General features: G+C 42.9%; 1 protein-coding gene across 2 annotated transcripts in view; it reads left to right on the top strand.

The window, feature by feature from the left end:
- hmcn1 (hemicentin 1) overlaps positions 1-16,506 on the top strand; it is a 740,737-nt gene extending 724,231 nt beyond the window's left edge. For both annotated transcript variants that reach the window (XM_068037415.1, XM_068037414.1), the window contains 2 exons: positions 11,154-11,280; positions 15,735-16,506. In XM_068037415.1, the coding sequence (XP_067893516.1) occupies positions 11,154-11,280; positions 15,735-16,101 (494 nt within the window). In that variant the 3' untranslated portion in view covers positions 16,102-16,506. The remainder of the gene's footprint in view (positions 1-11,153; positions 11,281-15,734) is intronic.
- Positions 16,507-19,619: the final 3,113 nt, after the last annotated feature.

Genomic DNA, 19,619 nt, shown 5'->3' with positions numbered 1-19,619 from the left:
CAGAACTGAGAGGTTATACCTATAAGGAAAGATTGAACTGGCTGGGGTAGGGGTGACCTGATAGAGGTCTTTAAGATTATGAAAGGGTTTGATAGGGTAAACGTAGAGAAGATTTATCCACTTGCAGGCAAAACTAGAACTGGAAGCCGTAAATATAAGATAGTCACTAATAAATCCAACAGGGAATTAGGAGAACCGTTATGCAGCGAGTGGTTAGAAGGTGGAACTCGCTACAACAAGGAGTAGTTGAGGCAAATAGCATAAATGCATTTAGAGGGAAGTTAGATAAGCACATGAGGAAGAAAGGAATGAAAAGATCTATTGATGAGGTTTGATGAAGAAGGGTGGAAAGAGGTTCATATAGAGCATAAACATCAGCATGGACCTGTTGGGACAAACGGCCTATTTCTTTGCTGTAAATAAATATTTACAGAAATGTAAACAAACAATACTAGATGTTGCAGGTTATGATATGTAGATAGGCTTGCATCTAACACACACCGATAACACCTTGTAAGAGTTGTAAAACTGTCATTGACTTAGAGCTCGAAAAGTACAAGAAGTTAAAACTGTCCTCTGGTTGACCTCAGGATTCTATGTAGCCACAGTTGTGTGGATTTAACTACTTACTTATAACAGTGAATTTAAGAACATAGGCTTTCATTTGCTCTATTTTTTAAAAACTTTTTTTTTAACCTCAACCCTTTGCTGTGGTGACTCATAATGGGTTAGTACAGTCCAGAGGGAATACCGACCCCTCTGTATCTCAACCATCAGGCTGAAATATGGGTCAGAAGCTCGCACTCTGTGCGAAACAGTCACTCATTATAATTTTCCCCAAGGCAACTAATTAATGGCCAGAGGGAGGGCTTGCCATCAAATTAAGTCTCTCAAAGCTGGAGGGCCTATCAGAGGCCTTCCAGCTTGAAAGGGGCAGTAGGCTGTGATGGCAGGTAGGTAAGGAAGAGGGCAGATCAAAATGGAGGCGCACTGTCACCAACTTTTTAAAATTTAAATAAAAAATGGCTTTTGCAGCCAGGCCACCACTGTAGGGGGGGGATCTCCTCTAAAGGGCGGCGCACAGCTGCTGCAGCACCCAGGCAGAGATGGAGGGCCTGTAGGCCTGCCTGGAGCTCTGGCCACATGGTCTGCTACTTTTGAATCTTCATGCAGCAAATATGACAGTGCGTCAGCTTTAGCATTCTCCTTTGAATTATGATATTCAATGTTGTAGTCGTACTGTGAGAGAATCAAAGCTCGCTGCTGCATTCCAGATGCTGCCATTGTCAGTATTACAGACTTTGAACCCAGAATAGTCACTAAGGATTTATAATTTGTAACCAATGTTTAACCAATTTATTAGAATTCTTTGAAGAAGTAACATGTGCTGTGGATAAAGTGGAACCAGTGGATGTACTGTACTTAGATTTCCAGAAGGCATTTGATAAGGTGCCACATCAAAGGTTATTTCAGAAAATAAAAGTTCATGGTGTAGGGGGTAACATATTGGCATGGATAGAAGATTGGCTAGCAGGCATAAATGGATCATTTTCCAGTTGGCAAGATGTAACGAGTGATGTGCCACAGGGATCAGTGCTAGAGCCTCAACTTTTTACAATTTATATAAACGACTTGGATGAAGGGACTGAAGGTATGGTTGCTAAATTTGCTGATGACACAAAGATAGGTAGGAAAGTAAGTTGTGAAGAGAACGTAAGGAGGCTACAAAGGGATATAGATAGGTTAAGTGAGTGGGCAAAGATCTGGCACATGGAGTATAATGTGGGAAACTGTGAAGTTGTCCATTTTGGCAGGAAGAATAAAAAAGCATATTATCTAAATGGTGAGAGATTGCAGAGCTCTGACATGCAGAAGGATCTGGGTGTCCTTGTGTATGAATTGCAAAAGGTTTGTATGCAAGTACAACAAGTAATTAGGAAAGCTAATAGAATGTTCTCATTTATTGCGAGGGGAATTGAATACAAAAGTAGGGAAGTTATGCTACAGTTATACAGGACATTGATGAGACCACATCTGGAGTACTGTATACAATATTGGTCTCCATATTTAAGGAAGCATGGAAATGCATTGGAAGCAGTTCAGAGAAGGTTTACTCGACTAATACCTGGAATGGGCGGGTTGTCTTATGAGGAAAGGTTGAACAAGCTAGGCTTGTATCCACTGGAGTTTAGAAGAGTAAGAGGCGACTTGATTGAAACATATAAGATTCTGAGGGGTCTTGACAGGGTGGATGTGGAAAGGATGTTTCCTCTTGTGGGTGAATCTAGTACTAGGGATCACTGTTTAAAAATAAGGGGTAGTCCATTTAAGACAGAGATGAGGAGAGATTTTTTTCTGAGGTTTATGAGTCTTTGGAACTCTCTTCCTCAAAAGGTGGTGGAAGCAAAGTCCTTGAATATTTTTAAGGCAGAGTTAGATAGATTCATGATAAGCAAGGGGTGAAAGATTATCGGAGGTAGGCGGGAATGTGGAGTTGAGATTACATTCAGATCAGCCAAGATCTTGTTAAATGGTGGAGCAGGCTCAAGGGGCTGAGTGGCCTACTCCTGCTCCTAATTCATATGTATGTAACTAGCGTAAAGTTTCTGCTCTACAAAAACTGGTGAATTTTTTTGATTCTGAAGATGATTCCAAGTGCTTCCTTTTCTATCTGCGAGTAGTTGTGTTCATCTTGGCCAGGGTATATGATGGAAATGCTATGGTCTTCTCTTGACCAACATCCAGAACATGACTGATCATTGCTCCAACTCCAGAGTTTGAAGCATCACATGCTAGCTTCAGGTCACGATTTGTATTGTAGTGAATGACTAGTGCATCTCTGGTCAAGCTTCTCTTACCTGCATCATAAGCATATTGTTGTGCTTTAGACCACACCCATTTCACATCTTTCTTCAAGAACTCATGTAATGGAGCTAACACTGTTACAAGCAGAAATCATGAGTAGTATTGAACTATGCCTAAAAAGATCTAAGCTCATACACATTTTTTGGCTTTGGGGACATTGACTATAGCCTCTATCTTCGCTTTCATTGGCTGTAATCCTTTCTCACTGAATTTTAAGCCAAGGTACACTACCTCAGATTTCATGAAAGCGCACATGCTCTTTTTTAACTTCAAATTGTGATCATTGAGCCTTTTTAACACTTAATCCAATACTTGAAGATTCTCTTCCTCTGTTGCAGTCGCGATCAACACATCATCCTGATTACACAAGCAGTGCGGCACTCCTTGTAAAATCTTAATCATTGTAGCTTGGAAGATTTTTGGAGAAGACTTCACACCATGGGGAAGCTTCATGTAGGAATATAATCCCACGTGTGTGTTTATCGTGTAATACTGCTGATTCTCTCGATCCACATTGAGCTGTGCATAAGCATGGAATAAATCCAACTTTGTGAATAGCTTGGATCATGCTACTTCCATATACAAATCTTGAGAGGTTGGTAGTGGACACTGCTCATCATCCACTGCCTGGTTGATTGTGACTTTGTAGTCACCACGTGGTCTTACAGTTTTATCTGACTTGGAGACTACTACAGTTGGGGTTGCCCAATCACTGTGATCAGTTTTTACTAGCACAACATTCCTCTCGAGCTTTAGTTCCTCTTCAGCCTGGGGTTTGAGAGCAGAAGGAACTGGCCTAGTTTTGCAATATACTGGTTTTGCATCAGGATAATTCAGACATGCGCATTCACATTGATTATACCTTCATAACTATCCTCAAAAATGTTGCTGTAACTATTCAATCGTGATCATCTAAATTTGGAAAACATGCTTCCAGTCTAACTTCAGCTTATGAAGCCAGTCTTTGCCCATTAACGTTGGTTGCTACAACAATGGGTAACTTGAGGGATTTGCCCTTATATTGGACATTGCACTCCATTTGTCTTCACGTTTCTAACACATCACCAGAGTAGGCTTTTATAATGAGTTCTTTTATGTTGTCTAATGCAACATAAATGAAATGTGTGGAGTCCAGTTGGTTGAAGATCTAACAGGTTTATTACAGCTAAATTATTATATACATTAAAGAGCTAGCTATTTACCAAATCTTACTCTGGGTGTTACAGTTACAGAGTGACACTGGCATGTAGTCACATGACTACATCCTGGCACTTAGCTCATTAGCATACTAAAATCTTCAAGGGACATCACTCTCAAAGGCAATCATACAACATTCCCCTTCTTTCCAAAGATAAGTCTCATATGCTAAAAGTAAAAACACATAAAATTAGATAACATCAACATTAGTTATATGGGATATAGACTATAATATTTACAGATATAAGGATAGGAATTGTGAAATGTACAAGTATAGAGGCGCAAAGGTCCATATATCGTCTCGGTGGTTTGACAACTCTTGCTTGGGGAGTTTGCATCTCATCTGTTGCTCTTCTTTCTGAAGTTTCTCCCTCTCTGCATTCAATTTCTGTTGCTCTGCCTTCAGCCTGCTAACACACTCTGTTGCTTTTCTCGAAATGACCACTTTTGAGGCCCTGTCATTCTTGGAAAGTTCTGGCACCTCATCTCGAAGAACAACAGACAATGCTTCGACTCATTCCTCCTCTGCCTCTTTCGGGCACTGCATGTCCTTTGCCCTTCCTCATCCTTCATGTCTGAAAGCCTGGAGATTAAGGTCGAGTCGAGGACTTGTTAGGGGAGGAAGACTTAGCCTCATGGAGGTACCTGTCCGTTCTGGCTCATTGTGGTGCTGGTGGTTCTCTAGAGAGCAGAAATGAAGGTGCAGCATAGTTGTGCTGTTGCTGGGTTTCCTGACTGCACCATTTGATGCTGGCCAGAGTCTGCAAGCGGGTTCCAGTCCTTGTGGATTTCCCCTTGGCAATGCTTTCATGGATAGTTATGATGCTGAGGTCCTTGCACGCTGGTAGTCCTGCCACTGCTCGTCCACTCGTATCTACAAGTTAGAATATTTGTGGTCTCCATGCTGACTTGCCATAGCTGCATTGCATTGTCAGTGTGCCATATACCTTGGCAGTTGGCAGTTGCAGCATTGCTTTCCAATGACTCCGGTACGTATCTTTGAGGATTCGGACTGGTAGGGTTTGTAGTAGCCCCCGTGTCAATCTTGACCCTGAGTGTCTGTTTGCCAGTTTTCTTTGGGCATGTGATGTTAATAGTGGCAAACGCTTCCAGTTGTTTGACTTCATCAACATGATGTGTTCACAATGTGAAACACCTGTTCATCTTCTGGCTGAGAATTACTCCTCATTGAGTCTTGTCTCTTGTTTCGCTGTGGACTTCTTGTATCGGCTTGCGTTTGCACAGGTCTCCGGCGCTCTCCTTTCTGCTGTTGCCCTGTTGCTGTACCTGTCTTTTGTTTGTCTGTGTCCTGCTGTATCTTTGGAGCCAGATTTCTTGCATAGACGGGCCCAGTGTCCTTTTGCACCACACGCCTTGCATAGGTCACGGCAATTTTGCCGTGAGGCAGCTAGACCGCACTTACCACATAGTTTGCTTGCTATTTTTGACCTGGTTATGGTACCAATACTGTTGGCTGCACCCCGTGCTTGCAGGTGCTGTTGGCCAGCTACAATGGCTTCGCATTACCTGCCATCTTCCAGCAGCGCATCAATGCTGTGACCTTTCTTTTTCCCCAAGAGGTCTTTCTGAAATGCTTCAATGGGTGTCGATACAATCACTAGCGCCATTATTCGGTCCGACAACTTAGTTTCTAAGAAGTCGCATTCATTGCCCTGACTACAACATCTACTGATAAACTGGTCTATTGATTCCTGTAGCTGTTGCCTGTGGAACATCAATTCCAGGTGGTGAATTCTAAAATTCATTCTTATTTGGATCAGTTCTTCTAGCACTTTCCATATCTTTGCAGAATCGTTCTGGTCCTCGTCAGATAGTTCAGAGGTGTTGATTCTCTATAATCCCTCATTAACAACTGATATTAATATTCTTACAGTCTGTTTTTCTGGTTCTACAATTATTTGGTCTGTGAAGAATAACTGCATTGTTTGTTTGAACAGTTGGAACTCGGATAGGATATCCAAGGTCTTCCAGTTCATGCTGGGAAATTTGGTATCCATATTTCTGCTGTACTTTTGCTTTAAAACTTGCTTTAAGACTTGTTCTATGGCTCTGCACTGTTTCCCCTTTAAGAGACTCTCTGTTATTTATTCTAGCTGCTTTGATTGACAGGAACAGATGTTTGCTAATATTGTGTGTTTATCTTGCTTCCAGCACATAAGCCTGTTATGTTTACATAGCTGTTCAATAGGCAGTTCAATGGGGGTTTTTTTTTAGTTTTTTATGTTCTTCACACTCAAGTGGTTTTAATGTTTTTTTTACTGTGGCTTCGTGAATGGAAACTCTCATTCACGCTTGAGTAGTTTAATAGCTTTTTTAACCTTTGGCTACATGGATGAAGGCTCTGCAATGATATGGCTTTTCCCCCATTTTCTCTAACGGACACCTCCTATAATGGCGCCAACCTCAATCAGCTTGGGAAAGGAGTCGGGCCTTCCCCATTTTTTTCTATCTCCCACAGAGGCTTTGAAAGAAGAAAAATTAATTTTTTAAGCACTTCAGAGCTTTTTCTTTTGACTCACCCAATTTACTTGCAGCCTGTCATTCTGAGTTCTGTCTTCTACAGTTTGAGATAAGTTCTTTTTTCACTGTTTGAGCCAGTATTTTTCTTGAACTTTCTACTAGCTATAGGAAAGGTTGTTTTCAGAGGTGTTTTAACCATGGTCTTCACCCTCAAACTTTATCTTCTCACCACAGCTGCCACCATGTAATGAGATCTTTTATGTTGTCTGATGCAACATAAATGAGATGCATGGAGTCCATCTGGTTGAAGATCTCAAACAGGTTTATTACAGCTGGATTATTATATACAGTACAGAGCTAACTATTTACAGAACCTTACTCTGAGTGTTACAGTTGCAGAGTGACTCTGGCATGTAGTCACATCCTGGTACTTAACTCATTAGCATACTAAGACCTTCAAGACATCAGTCTTAAAGGCAAACATACAACAGCTTTCAACTGAAATATGCTCTCAGTTAGAGGTGCATAATTGAATTTGCTCTGATATGTGTCTCTGCTCATAATGGAGCAGTCTGTAGTCGTATTGATGCGCATGTTGATGTCCTGGTGATTTACCAACAGCTTTGTACAAAAATCTCTGTCATTTGATTGATTGCTAGTGGGACAAATGCAGTACAACTGCAGCTCCTCTTTCTTTAAGCTTTCTGAATTCACTTCAAGATTGTGAACTCCACCCTTGTTACACCACTGCTTTCTATTACTACTAGAAAGAATTCACTTTACTACTTTGGGCTTCGCTCGGCAATCAGTTGCAATATGGTCTATCTTCTGGAAATTAATGCATTTAGTATTTCTGTACTGATAGGCCTCTGCCATGTGGTTACCATTATAGCGATAACAAGTCACGAAACATTTATCAACAGCATCTTCTGATCAGGTCTTCCCGCTTTAGAATTGGCAGAAACCTTCTGACAATGGACAGAAGCTGTACTAGTCACTTGCATGGGAAGAAATTCCCAAGCACTCTTTGATGCCATCTCCATGGTAGAAGCAATCTTACACGCTAGCTCAAAAGTAAGATTTTGTATGTTTAGTAACTTCAACAGGATTATTTCATGCACCAATCTACACATGAATATGTCTCGTGATGCACGGTCCAAGAATGCACCAAAGTTGCAAAGTAGTGATAAATTCTTCAGTGCTACAATGTACTCGCCAACTGTTTCTCTACTTCTCTGGTTTTTGGTTCCAAATTTGTAGCTTTCTACTATCTCTAGTGGTTTAGGATTAAGGAAGGAATTAGGAGGGCTAAAAGGGGTCATGAAAAGTCATTGGCAAACAGGATTAAGGAAAATCCCAAGGCTTTTTATACGTATATAAAGAGCAAGAGGGTAACCAGGGAAAGGGTTGGCCCACTCAAGGACAGAGATGGGAATCTATGTGTGGAGCCAGAGGAAATGGGCGAGGTGCTAAATGAGTACTTTGCATCAGTATTCACCAAAGAGAAGGACTTGGTGGATGATGAGCCGAGGGAAGGGAGTGCAGATAGTCTCAGTCATCTCATTATCAAAAAGGAGGAGGTTAGTTTAGTTTAGTTTAGTTTAGAGATACAGCACTGAAACAGGCCCTTCAGCCCACCGAGTCTGTGCCGCCCATCAACCACCCATTTATACTAACACTATACTAATTCCATATACCACATCCCCACCTGTCCCTATATTTCCCTACCACCTACCTATACTAGGGGCAATTTATAATGGCCAATTTACCTATCAACCTGCAAGTGGGAGGAAACCGGAGCACCCGGAGGAAACCCACGCAGACACAGGGAGAACTTGCAAACTCCACACAGGCAGTACCCAGAATTGAACCCGGGTCACTGGAGCTGTGAGGCTGCGGTGCTAACCACTGTGCCACTGTGTTGGGTGTCTTGCAAAGCATTAAGGTAGATAAGTCCCCAAGGCCTGATGGGATCTACCCTAGAATATTGAGGGAGGCAAGGGCAGAAATTGTTGGGGCCTTGACAGAAATCTTTGCATCCTCATTGCCTACAGGTGAGGTCCCAGAGGACTGGAGAATAGCCAATGTTGTGCCTTTGTTTAAGAAGGGTGGCAAGGATAATCCAGGAAATTATAGGCCGGTGAGCCTTAAATCAGTGGTAGGGAAACTATTAGAGAGGATTATTTGGGACGGGATTTACTCCCATTTGGAAACAAACAAACTTATTAGCGAGAGACAGCATGGTTTTGTGAAGGGAAGGTCGTGTCTTACTAATTTGATTGAGTTTTTTGAGGAAGTGACGAAGATGATGGATGAAGGAAGGGCAGTGGATGTTATCTATTTGGACTTTAGTAAAGCCTTTGACAAGGTCCCGCATGGCAGACTGGTACAAAAGGTGAAGTCACACGGGATCAGAGGTGAGCTGGCAAGATGGATACAGAACTGGCTCGGTCATAGAAGACAGAGGGTATCAGTGGATGGGTGTTTTTCTGAATGGAGGGATGTGACTAGTGGTGTTCCGCAGGGATCAGTGCTGGGACCTTTGCTGTTTGTAGTATATATAAATGATTTGGAGGAAAATGTAGCTGGTCTGATTAGTAAGTTTGCGGACGACACAAAGGTTGGTGGAGTTGCGGATAATGATGAGGATTGTCAGAGGATACAGCAGGATATAGATCGGTTGGAGACTTGGGCGGAGAAATGGCAGATGGAGTTTAATCCAGACAAATGTGAGGTAATGCATTTTGGAAGGTCTAATGCAGGTGGGAGGTATACAGTAAATGGCAGAACCCTTAGGAGTATTGACAGGCAGAGAGATCTGGGCGTACAGGTCCACAGGTCACTGAAAGTGGCAACGCAGGTGGATAAGGTAGTCAAGAAGGCATACGGCATGCTTGCCTTCATCGGTCGGGGCATAGAGTATAAAAATTGGCAAGTCATGTTGCAGCTGTACAGAACCTTAGTTAGGCCACACTTAGAATATTGCGTGCAATTCTGGTCGCCACACTACCAGAAGGACGTGGAGGCTTTGGAGAGGGTACAGAGGAGGTTTACCATGATGTTGCCTGGTCTGGAGGGCATTAGCTATGAGGAGAGGTTGGAAAAACTCGGATTGTTTTCACTGGAACGACGGAGGTGGAGGGGCGACATGATAGAGGTTTACAAAGTTATGAGCGGCATGGACAAAGTGGATAGTCAGAAGTTTTTTCCCAGGGTGGCACAGTCAGTTACTAGGGGACATAGGTTTAAGGTGCGAGGGGCAAAGTTTAGAGGGGATATGCGAGGCAAGTTTTTTACACAAAGGGTGGTGAGTGCCTGGAACTTGCTGCCAGGGGAGGTGGTGGAAGCAGATACGATAGCGACGTTTAAGAGACATCTTGACAAATATATGAATAGGAAGGGAATGGAGGGATATGGGCCCCGGAAGTGCAGAAGGTGTTAGTTTAGGCAGGCATCAAGATCGGCACAGGCTTGGAGGGCCGAATGGCCTGTTCCTGTACTGTACTGTTCTTTGTTCTTTGTTCCTCCAATTTGATGAGAATTATTTTGAATAGCACATCTTTTGTCTTGTTTGGAGCAAAAAGGTTTGTTCGTGTGCCATACACATTTGGGCCAATCTCTGTTAGCAAAATTGCTTTCGTGTACTCAAGAATTGCCTTATTCTGAGTCTGGGCCTCGTCACTTTCACCTTTGTGTTCTAATATATTATTAGCTCTGAAGAACATATCCATTCTTTCAATGTTTGAATTGAATAGTTCTCGAGCTCTATCATACATTCCTAGCCTTCCAATATATCCCATTTTGTCCCAGTTTCAAATGTAACAGTGACCCAGTAAACACCTTACAATGGCTATCTGTAACAATGATACAGAAGTTAAGACAGCCTAATCAGAACAAACTCATCAAAGACAGTGTAGTTGGTAAGTGATCAGATGGGCACTAGGACCCTGCAGAATCTATTCAACTGAGTGCAGCCACATATTTTCAGAAACAATGATGCTCAGCAGAATCTAGTCGAAAATCTTCATCATCCTAGCAGGTAGGTTACAGGGAGCTAGTTTATTTTGCTCATCACAGTATCTACTGCCATTTGCTGCAAAAGATTTTGCACTTTAATCCCATTTCAATGCCAAAATATGTTAGATATTAGGAGGAACTAGTAAAGCAAGACAGACACTAAGATGGCCAGATCACATGTTTTAATGATGTCATCACACACTGGGCATGCTCATAACATAGAAATACATTACAATCTGAAATAAGCAAGATAAAATGAATGCTTCTTTAAATTTTAGGCAGCAGAACAATCTTGTGGGTTTTATATATGAATTTCATACGTCCTCTGAGCACTGTAGAGCAACAACCCGAGTTTCATGCCTTTCATTAATAAACTCTTATAGGTCAATCAATCTCATTGCATCAGTGAAAAAATATTATGTGCTCTGCGAATGAACAATGAAGCATCTTGTGTTATTGGCGAAAAACAATTTGCTCATTTATTTTCTTTGAAAGCTTCCAAAAAGGGCCCTCACATTTTAAATGTTATGAGAGGTGCAAATACATGGCCATGACAGTAATAATGATATTTCTTTTGTTTTTGAATTGTCTAGATGTTGATGAGTGCCTGGAGCAAAACATCCACTGTGGAGCAAACCACATGTGCTTTAACATGAGAGGCAGCTACCAGTGCATAGACACTCCTTGCCCACCCAAATACCAGCGAGATCCAGTCACTGGGTACGTTTTACAAACACCACTACCTATGTTCTTACGCTAATGTTACTTTTCAGCTTCCCTGTTTAACACACATTTATCTGCAAAAAGAACAGTGGTGCCAGAATTCTCTCCTGATCGAAGCAGAGAATGCCGATTCACAAAATTATTTCCCCTTGCATTGCTGATTGATTCATAATACTTACTATGACAAAGTATAAAAGTTTATAAATGTATTGCTCAGCACATACCTTAAATACTAAAATTTCTTATAAAAGGTTATTTCTCATTATAGCATGCTTCCATCTACATTCAATGTTTGCTAGTCTGATTAAATGAGACCAGTAGAACCATTATGAAATAATACTCTGCTCTTATAAATAGAATATGAAATGCAGGATAAATCCAAACAGATTGGATTTTTCAGTATGATCCTGCATTAAGCAGAATATTATTAGTCTTTTTTTGTCTTTGCTTAGTGGATTGAAAGAATAATGAGTGAAACTGTCTACCAATAGTAATTTACAATTCATCAAACAAGTAAGCGAGTCATTGATGAAATGTTTAAAATGTTTTTATTTATTTTTGAATTACAATTTATATAACCAGTTTATACATCTGGATATTTTTAATGCAATCTATTGCCAGTCGGGGGTTAATACTCCTTCCAATACTGCTTCCAATACTCCTTTCCTTCCGAAAAAATATTATATCCCCCAAATGAAAAGTTTATTGAAATAGAAAGAGTAAATGTTGGGACTATATTGCAGGTCAGTCACTATCTGAAATGATAAGTCAGTTTAAATGAACAGAATGAAGTTTTACTGTGTATTTCCAGAATTTTCTGGCTTTTCTACACCACCCATCTGGATTACTAATGTCCTTTAGGGAAGGAAATCTGCTGTCCTTACCTGGTCTGGCCTACATGTGACTCCAGACTCACAGCAATGTGGTTGACTCTTACATGCCCTCTGAAATGGCCTAGCACACCACTCAGTTGTATCTAACCGCGACAAAGTCAATAAAAAGGAATGAAACTGGATGGACCACCCGGCATCGACCTAGGCACCGGAAACGACAACGGCAAACTCAGCCCTGTCGACCTTGCAAAGTCCTCCTTACTAACATCTGGGGGCTTGTGCCAAAGTTAGGAGAGCTGTCCCACAGACTAATCAAGCAACAGCCTGACATAGTCATACTCACAGAATCATACCTGACAAGCAATGTCCCAGATACTGCCATCACCATCTCCGGATATGTTCTGTCCCACCGGCAGGTCAGACCCAGCAGAGGTGGCGGCACAGTGGTATACAGTAGGGAGGGAGTTGCCCTGGGAGTCCTCAACATTGACTCTAGACCCCATGAAGTCTCATGGCATCAGGTTAAACATGGACAAGGAAACCTCCTGCTGATTACCACCTACCACCCTCCCTCAGCTGATGAGTCAGTACTCCTCCATGTTGAACAGCACTTGGAGGAAGCACTGAGGGTGGCAAGGGCACAGAATGTACTCTGGATGGGGGACTTCAATGTTCATCACCAAGAGTGGCTCGGTAGCACCACTACTGACCAAGCTGGCCGAGTCCTAAAGGACATATCTGCTAGACTGGGTATGCGGCAGGTGGTGGGGGAACCAATAAGAGGGGAAAACATACTTCACCTCGTCCTCACCAATCTGCCTGCCGCAGATGCATCTGTCCATGACAGTATTGGTAGGAGTGACCACCGCACAGTCATTGTGGAGACGAAATCCCGCCTTCACATTGAGGATACCTTCCTTCGTGCTAAATGGGATAGATTTCGAACAGATCTATCAATGCAAAACTGGGCATCCATGAGGTGCTGTGGGCCATCAGCAGCAGCAGAATTGTACTCAACCACAATCTGTAACTTCATGGCCCGGCATATCCCCCACTCTACCATTACCATCAAGCCAGGAGACCAACCCTGGTTCAATGAAGGGTGCAGGAGGGCATGCCAGGAGCAGCACCAGGCATACATCAAAATGAGGTGTCAACCTGGTCAAGCTACAACAGAGGACTATCTGCATGCCAAACTGCATAAGCAGTATGTGATAGACAGAGCTAAGCGATCCCATAACCAACGGATCAGATCTAAGCTCTGCAGTCCTGCCACATCCAGTCGTGAATGGTGGTGGACAATTAAACAACTAACTGGAGGAGGTGGCTCCACAAATATCCCCATCCTCAATGATGGGGTGCCCAGCACATCAGTGCGAAAGATAAGGCTGAAGCATTTGCAACAATCTTCAGCTGGAAGTGCCGAGTTGATGATACATCTCAGCCTCCTCCTGAAGTCCTCAGCATCACAGATGCCAGACTTCAGCCAATTCGATTCACTCCGCGTGATATCAAGAAACGACAGAAGGCACTGGATACTGCAAAGGCTATGGGCCCTGACAAGATTCAGGCAATAGTACTGAAGACCTGTGCTCCAGAACTTGCCGTTCCCCTAGCCAAGCTGTTCCAGTACAGCTTCAACACTGGCATCTACCCTGCAATGTGGAAAATTGCCCAGGTACGTCCTGTATACAAAAAGCAGGACAAGTCCAACCCGGCCAATTACCGCCCCATCAGTCTACTCTCAATCAGCAGTAAAGTGTTGAAAGGTGTCATCAACAGTGCCATCAAGCGGCACTTGCTTAGCAATAACCTGCTCAGTGACGCTCAGTTTGGGTTCTGCCAGGGCCACTCAGCTCCTGACCTCATTACAGCCTTGGTTCAAACATGGACAAAAGAGCTGAACTCAAGAGGTGAGGTGACAATGACTGCCCTTGACATCAAGGCAGCATTTGACCGAGTATGGCATCAAGGAGCCCTGGCAAAACTAAGGTCAATGGGAATCGGGGGAAAACCCTCCGCTGGCTGGAGTCGTACCTAGCACAAAGGAAGATGGTTGTGATTGTTGGAGGTCAATCATCTGAGCTACAGGACATCACTGCAGGAGTTCCTCAGGGTAGAGTCCTAGGCCCAACCATCTTCAGCTGCTTCATCAATGACCTTGCTTCAGACATAAGGTCAGAAGTGAGGATGTTCGCTGATGAAGGCAAAATGTTCAGCACCATTCGTGACTCCTCAGATACTGAAGCAGTCCGTGTAGAAATGCAGCAAGACTTGGGCTTTGGCTGATAAGTGGCAAGTAACATTCGTGCCACACAAGTGCCAGGCAATGACCATCTCCAACAAGAGAAAATCTAACTATCTCCCCTTGACATTCAATGGCATTATCATCGCTGAATCCCCCACTATCAACAACCCAGGGGCTACCATTGACCAGAAACTGAACTGGAGTAGCCATATAAATACTGTGGCTACAAGAGCAGGTCAGAGGCTAGGAATCCTGAGGTGAGTAACTCACCTCCTGACTCCCCAAAGCCTGTCCACCATCTACAAGGCACAAGTCAGGAGTGTGATGGAATACTCTCCACTTGCCTGGATGGGTGCAGCTCCAACAACACTCAAGAAGCTCGACACCATCCAGGACAAAGCAGCCCGCTTGATTGGCACCCCATCTACAAACATTCACTCCCATCACCAGCGACGCACAGTGGCAGCTGTGTGTACCATCTACAAGATGCACTGCAGCAACACACCAAGGCTCCTTAGACAGCACCTTCCAAACCCGTGACCTCTATCAACTAGAAGGACAAGGGCAGCAAATGCATGGGAACACCACCACCTGCAAGTTCCCCTCCAAGTCGCACACCATCCTGACTTGGAACTATATTGCCGTTCCTTCACTGTTGCTGGGTAAAAATCCTGGAACTCCCTTCCTAACAGCACTGTGGGTGTACCTACCCCACATGGACTGCAGCGGTTCAAGAAGGCAGCTCACTGCTACCTTCTCAAGGGCAATTAGGGATGGACAATAAATGCTGGCCTGACCAGCAATGCCCACATCCCATGAATGAATAAACCCCTCCCCCACCCCCCCCCCCACACCAACCCCACTTCATAGCTTCATAATTTTAGTGCCTACAGCTTTGTGGGAATATTGTGCCGTTCTTTTCCAGGTCAATTAAGTCCAGCAGAGTAACAAGTAAAATTTCAGAACTGTTCATTAATTTTGCAGGAGAGCTCTATAGAGAGCAATTTCCCCCTTCAAAAGGTTGGTTGCATATCTGCTGGCTTGTAACTACAGAGCCTGTATTCATTGGGACTGCAGTTGGCTTGTTTGAGCAGATTCCACGATCTGTAAGTCCAGTGTCTAAAGTGATTTACATGACTTCAATGTAAATCATAAAAGTAGGTCAAGTAGGTTTAGATTCAAACTGGTGAATATAGGTCAGATGTGAGGAAATTCCTTTCACAAAGAGAGATTAACATGTGTAATTGGTAGCATGGCCAATGCAAAAATCTTGGAATAATTTAAGAAATTGTAGGGTCTTTCAGGAGGGCCTTCCTCATCCTGTATCTCCTCTGTGAGCGTGTGAATTGAAATTGATCTTTGCATTGTAGATTTTGCCTGAAAGACTGCCCGCCCAATGATCTGGAGTGTGCTCTCAGTCCGTATGCCTTGGAGTATAAGCTTGTTGCCCTTCCATTTGGTATTGCTGCAAACCAGGATCTTATCCGTCTCGTGGCTTACACTCACGATGGAGTGATGCATCCCAGAACAATCTTCTACATGGTTGATGAGGATCCAATGATACCTTTTGCAATTCGAGACGAGAACCTGAAAGGTGTTGTATTTACAATCAGACCGCTACAAGAGGCTCAGACGTATAGGATGAAAGTGCGAGCATCATCATACAGTGTGGACGGAAATATTGAATACCAGACTACTTTCATAGTTTATATAGCAGTGTCTGCATACCCATACTAAAAGCACTTCAGCAAGTATACTTTTTATTCACCCAAATAAGTAGCAGTCAAGACCACCGGATGCAAATATTTGAAATCTGCCATTGTCTAATACAGTTTTATGAAAGTGGTGCTATGTTTTGGCAGTATGCATATCTGAAGCTTGTAGACAGCAGGCATCAATCTAGCATGCTGTTTGAACAAGGCAGAAAAATCATCATTCTCAGCATTGCTTAACCAAAGACTAAATAGCCACCAGTCATTTAAAGTCAATACACTGTATAAGAAGATGACAAGTTCTGGGAGTCAGATATCAAGATGTATTCTATTTTTATGAAATGTATATATGAACAATTCTCTGTATTTTCTATGCAGTTATCTACGGTTCATTTATTTTTTCCAAAGGCATCAGATAACAAAATAAAGATCATACCCTTCTAACTTTCTTACAGTGAGCATTTCATTTCTTTGCCATCTTAGGATAACATTTCTCAAACCTAATGTACCAGCCTCTGGTTACTAAAGTATTAATTGGGTTATTATATTTTAAGTATCAGAAACCTGACTCTGATAGAAAATGCCCGCTTCATGCTCCACACTTTTTTAAAAACTGGTCAAATATTTATCAAAAAGGGTGGAACTCAACCTGAGTCTTTCCCTTTACCTACCACTTGGAGGCATTTAAATCCCAATATTGGTATTATCCATCATTTATCTCATCTCCCCAACTCTCATAAACCATGGTAGTGCCCTGGGTCTTGGCCCTTTCCCTAGTTTTTTTTCAGTATAGAAAATAACGTTGAAATAGATCTTGCTTGTCCAAAATGGGGGTAGGATTGAAGTCCTGGACAATCTTAAAACAAAGATATCATCCTCAGGTTAAACAGGATTTATGCCAGAGTGTCCCCAAGGGACTAGTGAGGAACTGGCGATCATTCTGAGGGAGCCGAAGGGCACTGGGGGAAGTAATAATAGATTGGCAATTTGTCCATGTTTAAAGATTGTGACAAAATGGACACAGGCAACTATAGATTCATTAGGCGTCCTTTAATTCCATGTAAAATAATGGAATCAATTATCAGGAGTAAATTTGAGGATTATTTATACAATGACCTAAAACAAAAGCAAAATACTGCAGATGCTGGAAATCTGAAACAAAAACAGAAAAAGCTGAAAATACTCAGCAGGTCAGGCAGCCTCTGTGACGAGAAAAACAGAGTTTACATTTCAGGTCTGTGTGACCTTTCATCAGATCTGCTGAAAGGTCACACAGAGCTGAAATGTTAACTCTGCTTTTCTCTCAAAAGACACTGTATGACCTGCTGAATATTTCCAGCATTTTCTATTTTCATTTGGAACAACCTAGTAATGATCAGTCAATATGGCTTTAGGAGGGTAGAACCAATCTCCTTGATTTATTTGAGGACGGAACAACACAAGTTGTCTGTGGGGTGAATCCCATGATGTGTACTTAGACAAAAAGCATTCAATAAAGTTCCACAGGAAAGAATACTAATTAACCTTAAAGCCATGAGGATTCAGTAAAAAAAAAAGAGAATGGATAAGAAACCAGTTGAAGGGTGGAAAATAATTGGTACTGATTAGAGGGGGAAGGTGAGGATGGGGTAGCCCAAGGCTCAGTGATTGGACCACTACTGTTTACATCAATGACTAGGATTTGGAAACTAAAGTAAATTGGTTAAATTTGCAGACAATACCAAAGTAGGAGAGAATCAAAGGCAGGCAACCCAGAAATTACCAAATGAGTTAAACAAAATATGAATGTACCAAAAAATGGCAGCTGAAATTTAATGCAGCCAAGTGTAAAGTTGTGCACACAGGAAGGAAAAATGAGTAATATGCATATTTCATTAATTGTGGACGAAATTACAAAAGGCTTGGGGAAGACTCATTGCTCAACGTGTCTAACCAATGCAGAGCAACAGTCAACAAAGCCAACAGAATGTTTGAACTACACAGCTAAAACGTCAATGATCAAATTGTACAATGCTCTGGTCAGGCCCCACCTTGAGTACTGTGATCAGTTCTGGTTACTAAGAAACCAGGAAGACAGTTAAAGCACTGGAAGTATTGCAGAGAAGTGCCAAAGGCTGATCCCTTGGGTGAAATTTGGTGCTGGCAGCGAGGGTCTCAATGTCAGGAAACTGACACCGAGATCCCCACTCCGGCTCTTGTACAGAAGGCCCACTGAATTTAGTGCCAATCAGGCACTTAACTGGACAGTGGCGGGCCTCCTGTACAATTTAGGACACCACCGCCAGAAGTCCTGGCCTTGCAATCAGAGGGCGGCAGCTGCAACACCACCACAAAGGTGTAGCTGTAGTAGCCAGACACAGAATAACAGCGCTGGAACCAGGATCAAAGTGAGGACAGGAGGGTTCTCGCGAGGTGGGGTTCACCGGGGGGGGGCCGGGTAGGGCAGTCGGCAGCAAGGTCAGGTTTGTAGCCCTCAATGGGTTCCCCCACCAGCCCCCCCACCCCACCCCATCCTGGAAGCAGCCCGCACAGTGTTTCGTGCCATGCTTCCCATGCAGCGATAGGGCCACCGGCCGCACAGTTAATTGTGGATGCGGCAGGAAGAGGCCCTTAATTAGGGGTTAATTACCCAGTTACGGGCCTCAATAGGCTGCGGGGCGGGAAGGCCATTCACAGGCCTTCCCGCACCAGGCTAAATTTTGGCAGAGGCGAATGGTGGCAGGTTCCCCCCGCCACCATCCCACCTGATTTAATGCTCTCCCCACCTCCAAACCTGCTGCAGGGGAGAGCATAAAATTCCACCCCTAATGTCAGGTGACTAACCATGGAAGACTGTTTCTTCAACCTGGAAAGGAGGTCATCCCAGAGAGTAAATTTTATAGAAATCCAGAAAACTGCTTTAGTTTAAGCAGTGAGATTGGCACAAGGGAGCAAAGGTTTAAAAAAAAAAGTAAAATGCAACTTAAAGATTGATATCAAAGAGATGGTTATTCACAACAAGAGTGAATAACACTTAAATCGGACTTGCGAGCAAAATGGTGAAATTGAAAACCCTGGAATCATTTAAAAAGCAATTACATTCAGCATGTGGTGAGTGTATGACCATTATGAATAAATGTATTACAATGAGCCCATCAGTAATTATATTCCGATTGTGTGACTACATAAAGCTTTGGAAAGATACCTTATTCTACAATTGAGTAGTCCTAATATCCAAGAATAACAACCATACCCATAATATACAGTAAATACATGTGGATAAAGAACAAAGAACAGTACAGCACAGGAACAGGCCATTCGGCCCTCCAAGCCTGTGCCGATCTTGATGCCTGCCTAAACTAACACCTTCTGCACTTCCGGGGCCCATATCCCACTAACCCCTCCCTATTCATATATTTGTCAAGATGTCTCTTCAATGTCGCTATCGTATCTGCTTCCACCACCTCCCCTGGCAGCAAGTTCCAGGCACTCACCACCCTCTGTGTAAAAAACTTGCCTCGCACATCCCCTTCTAAACTTTGCCCCTCACACCTTAAACCTCTG

This window comes from Heterodontus francisci, chromosome 8, assembly GCF_036365525.1.
Source record: "Heterodontus francisci isolate sHetFra1 chromosome 8, sHetFra1.hap1, whole genome shotgun sequence".
NCBI classification, from domain to species: domain Eukaryota; kingdom Metazoa; phylum Chordata; class Chondrichthyes; order Heterodontiformes; family Heterodontidae; genus Heterodontus; species Heterodontus francisci.
This window is presented reverse-complemented; position numbering and strand designations above follow the sequence as displayed.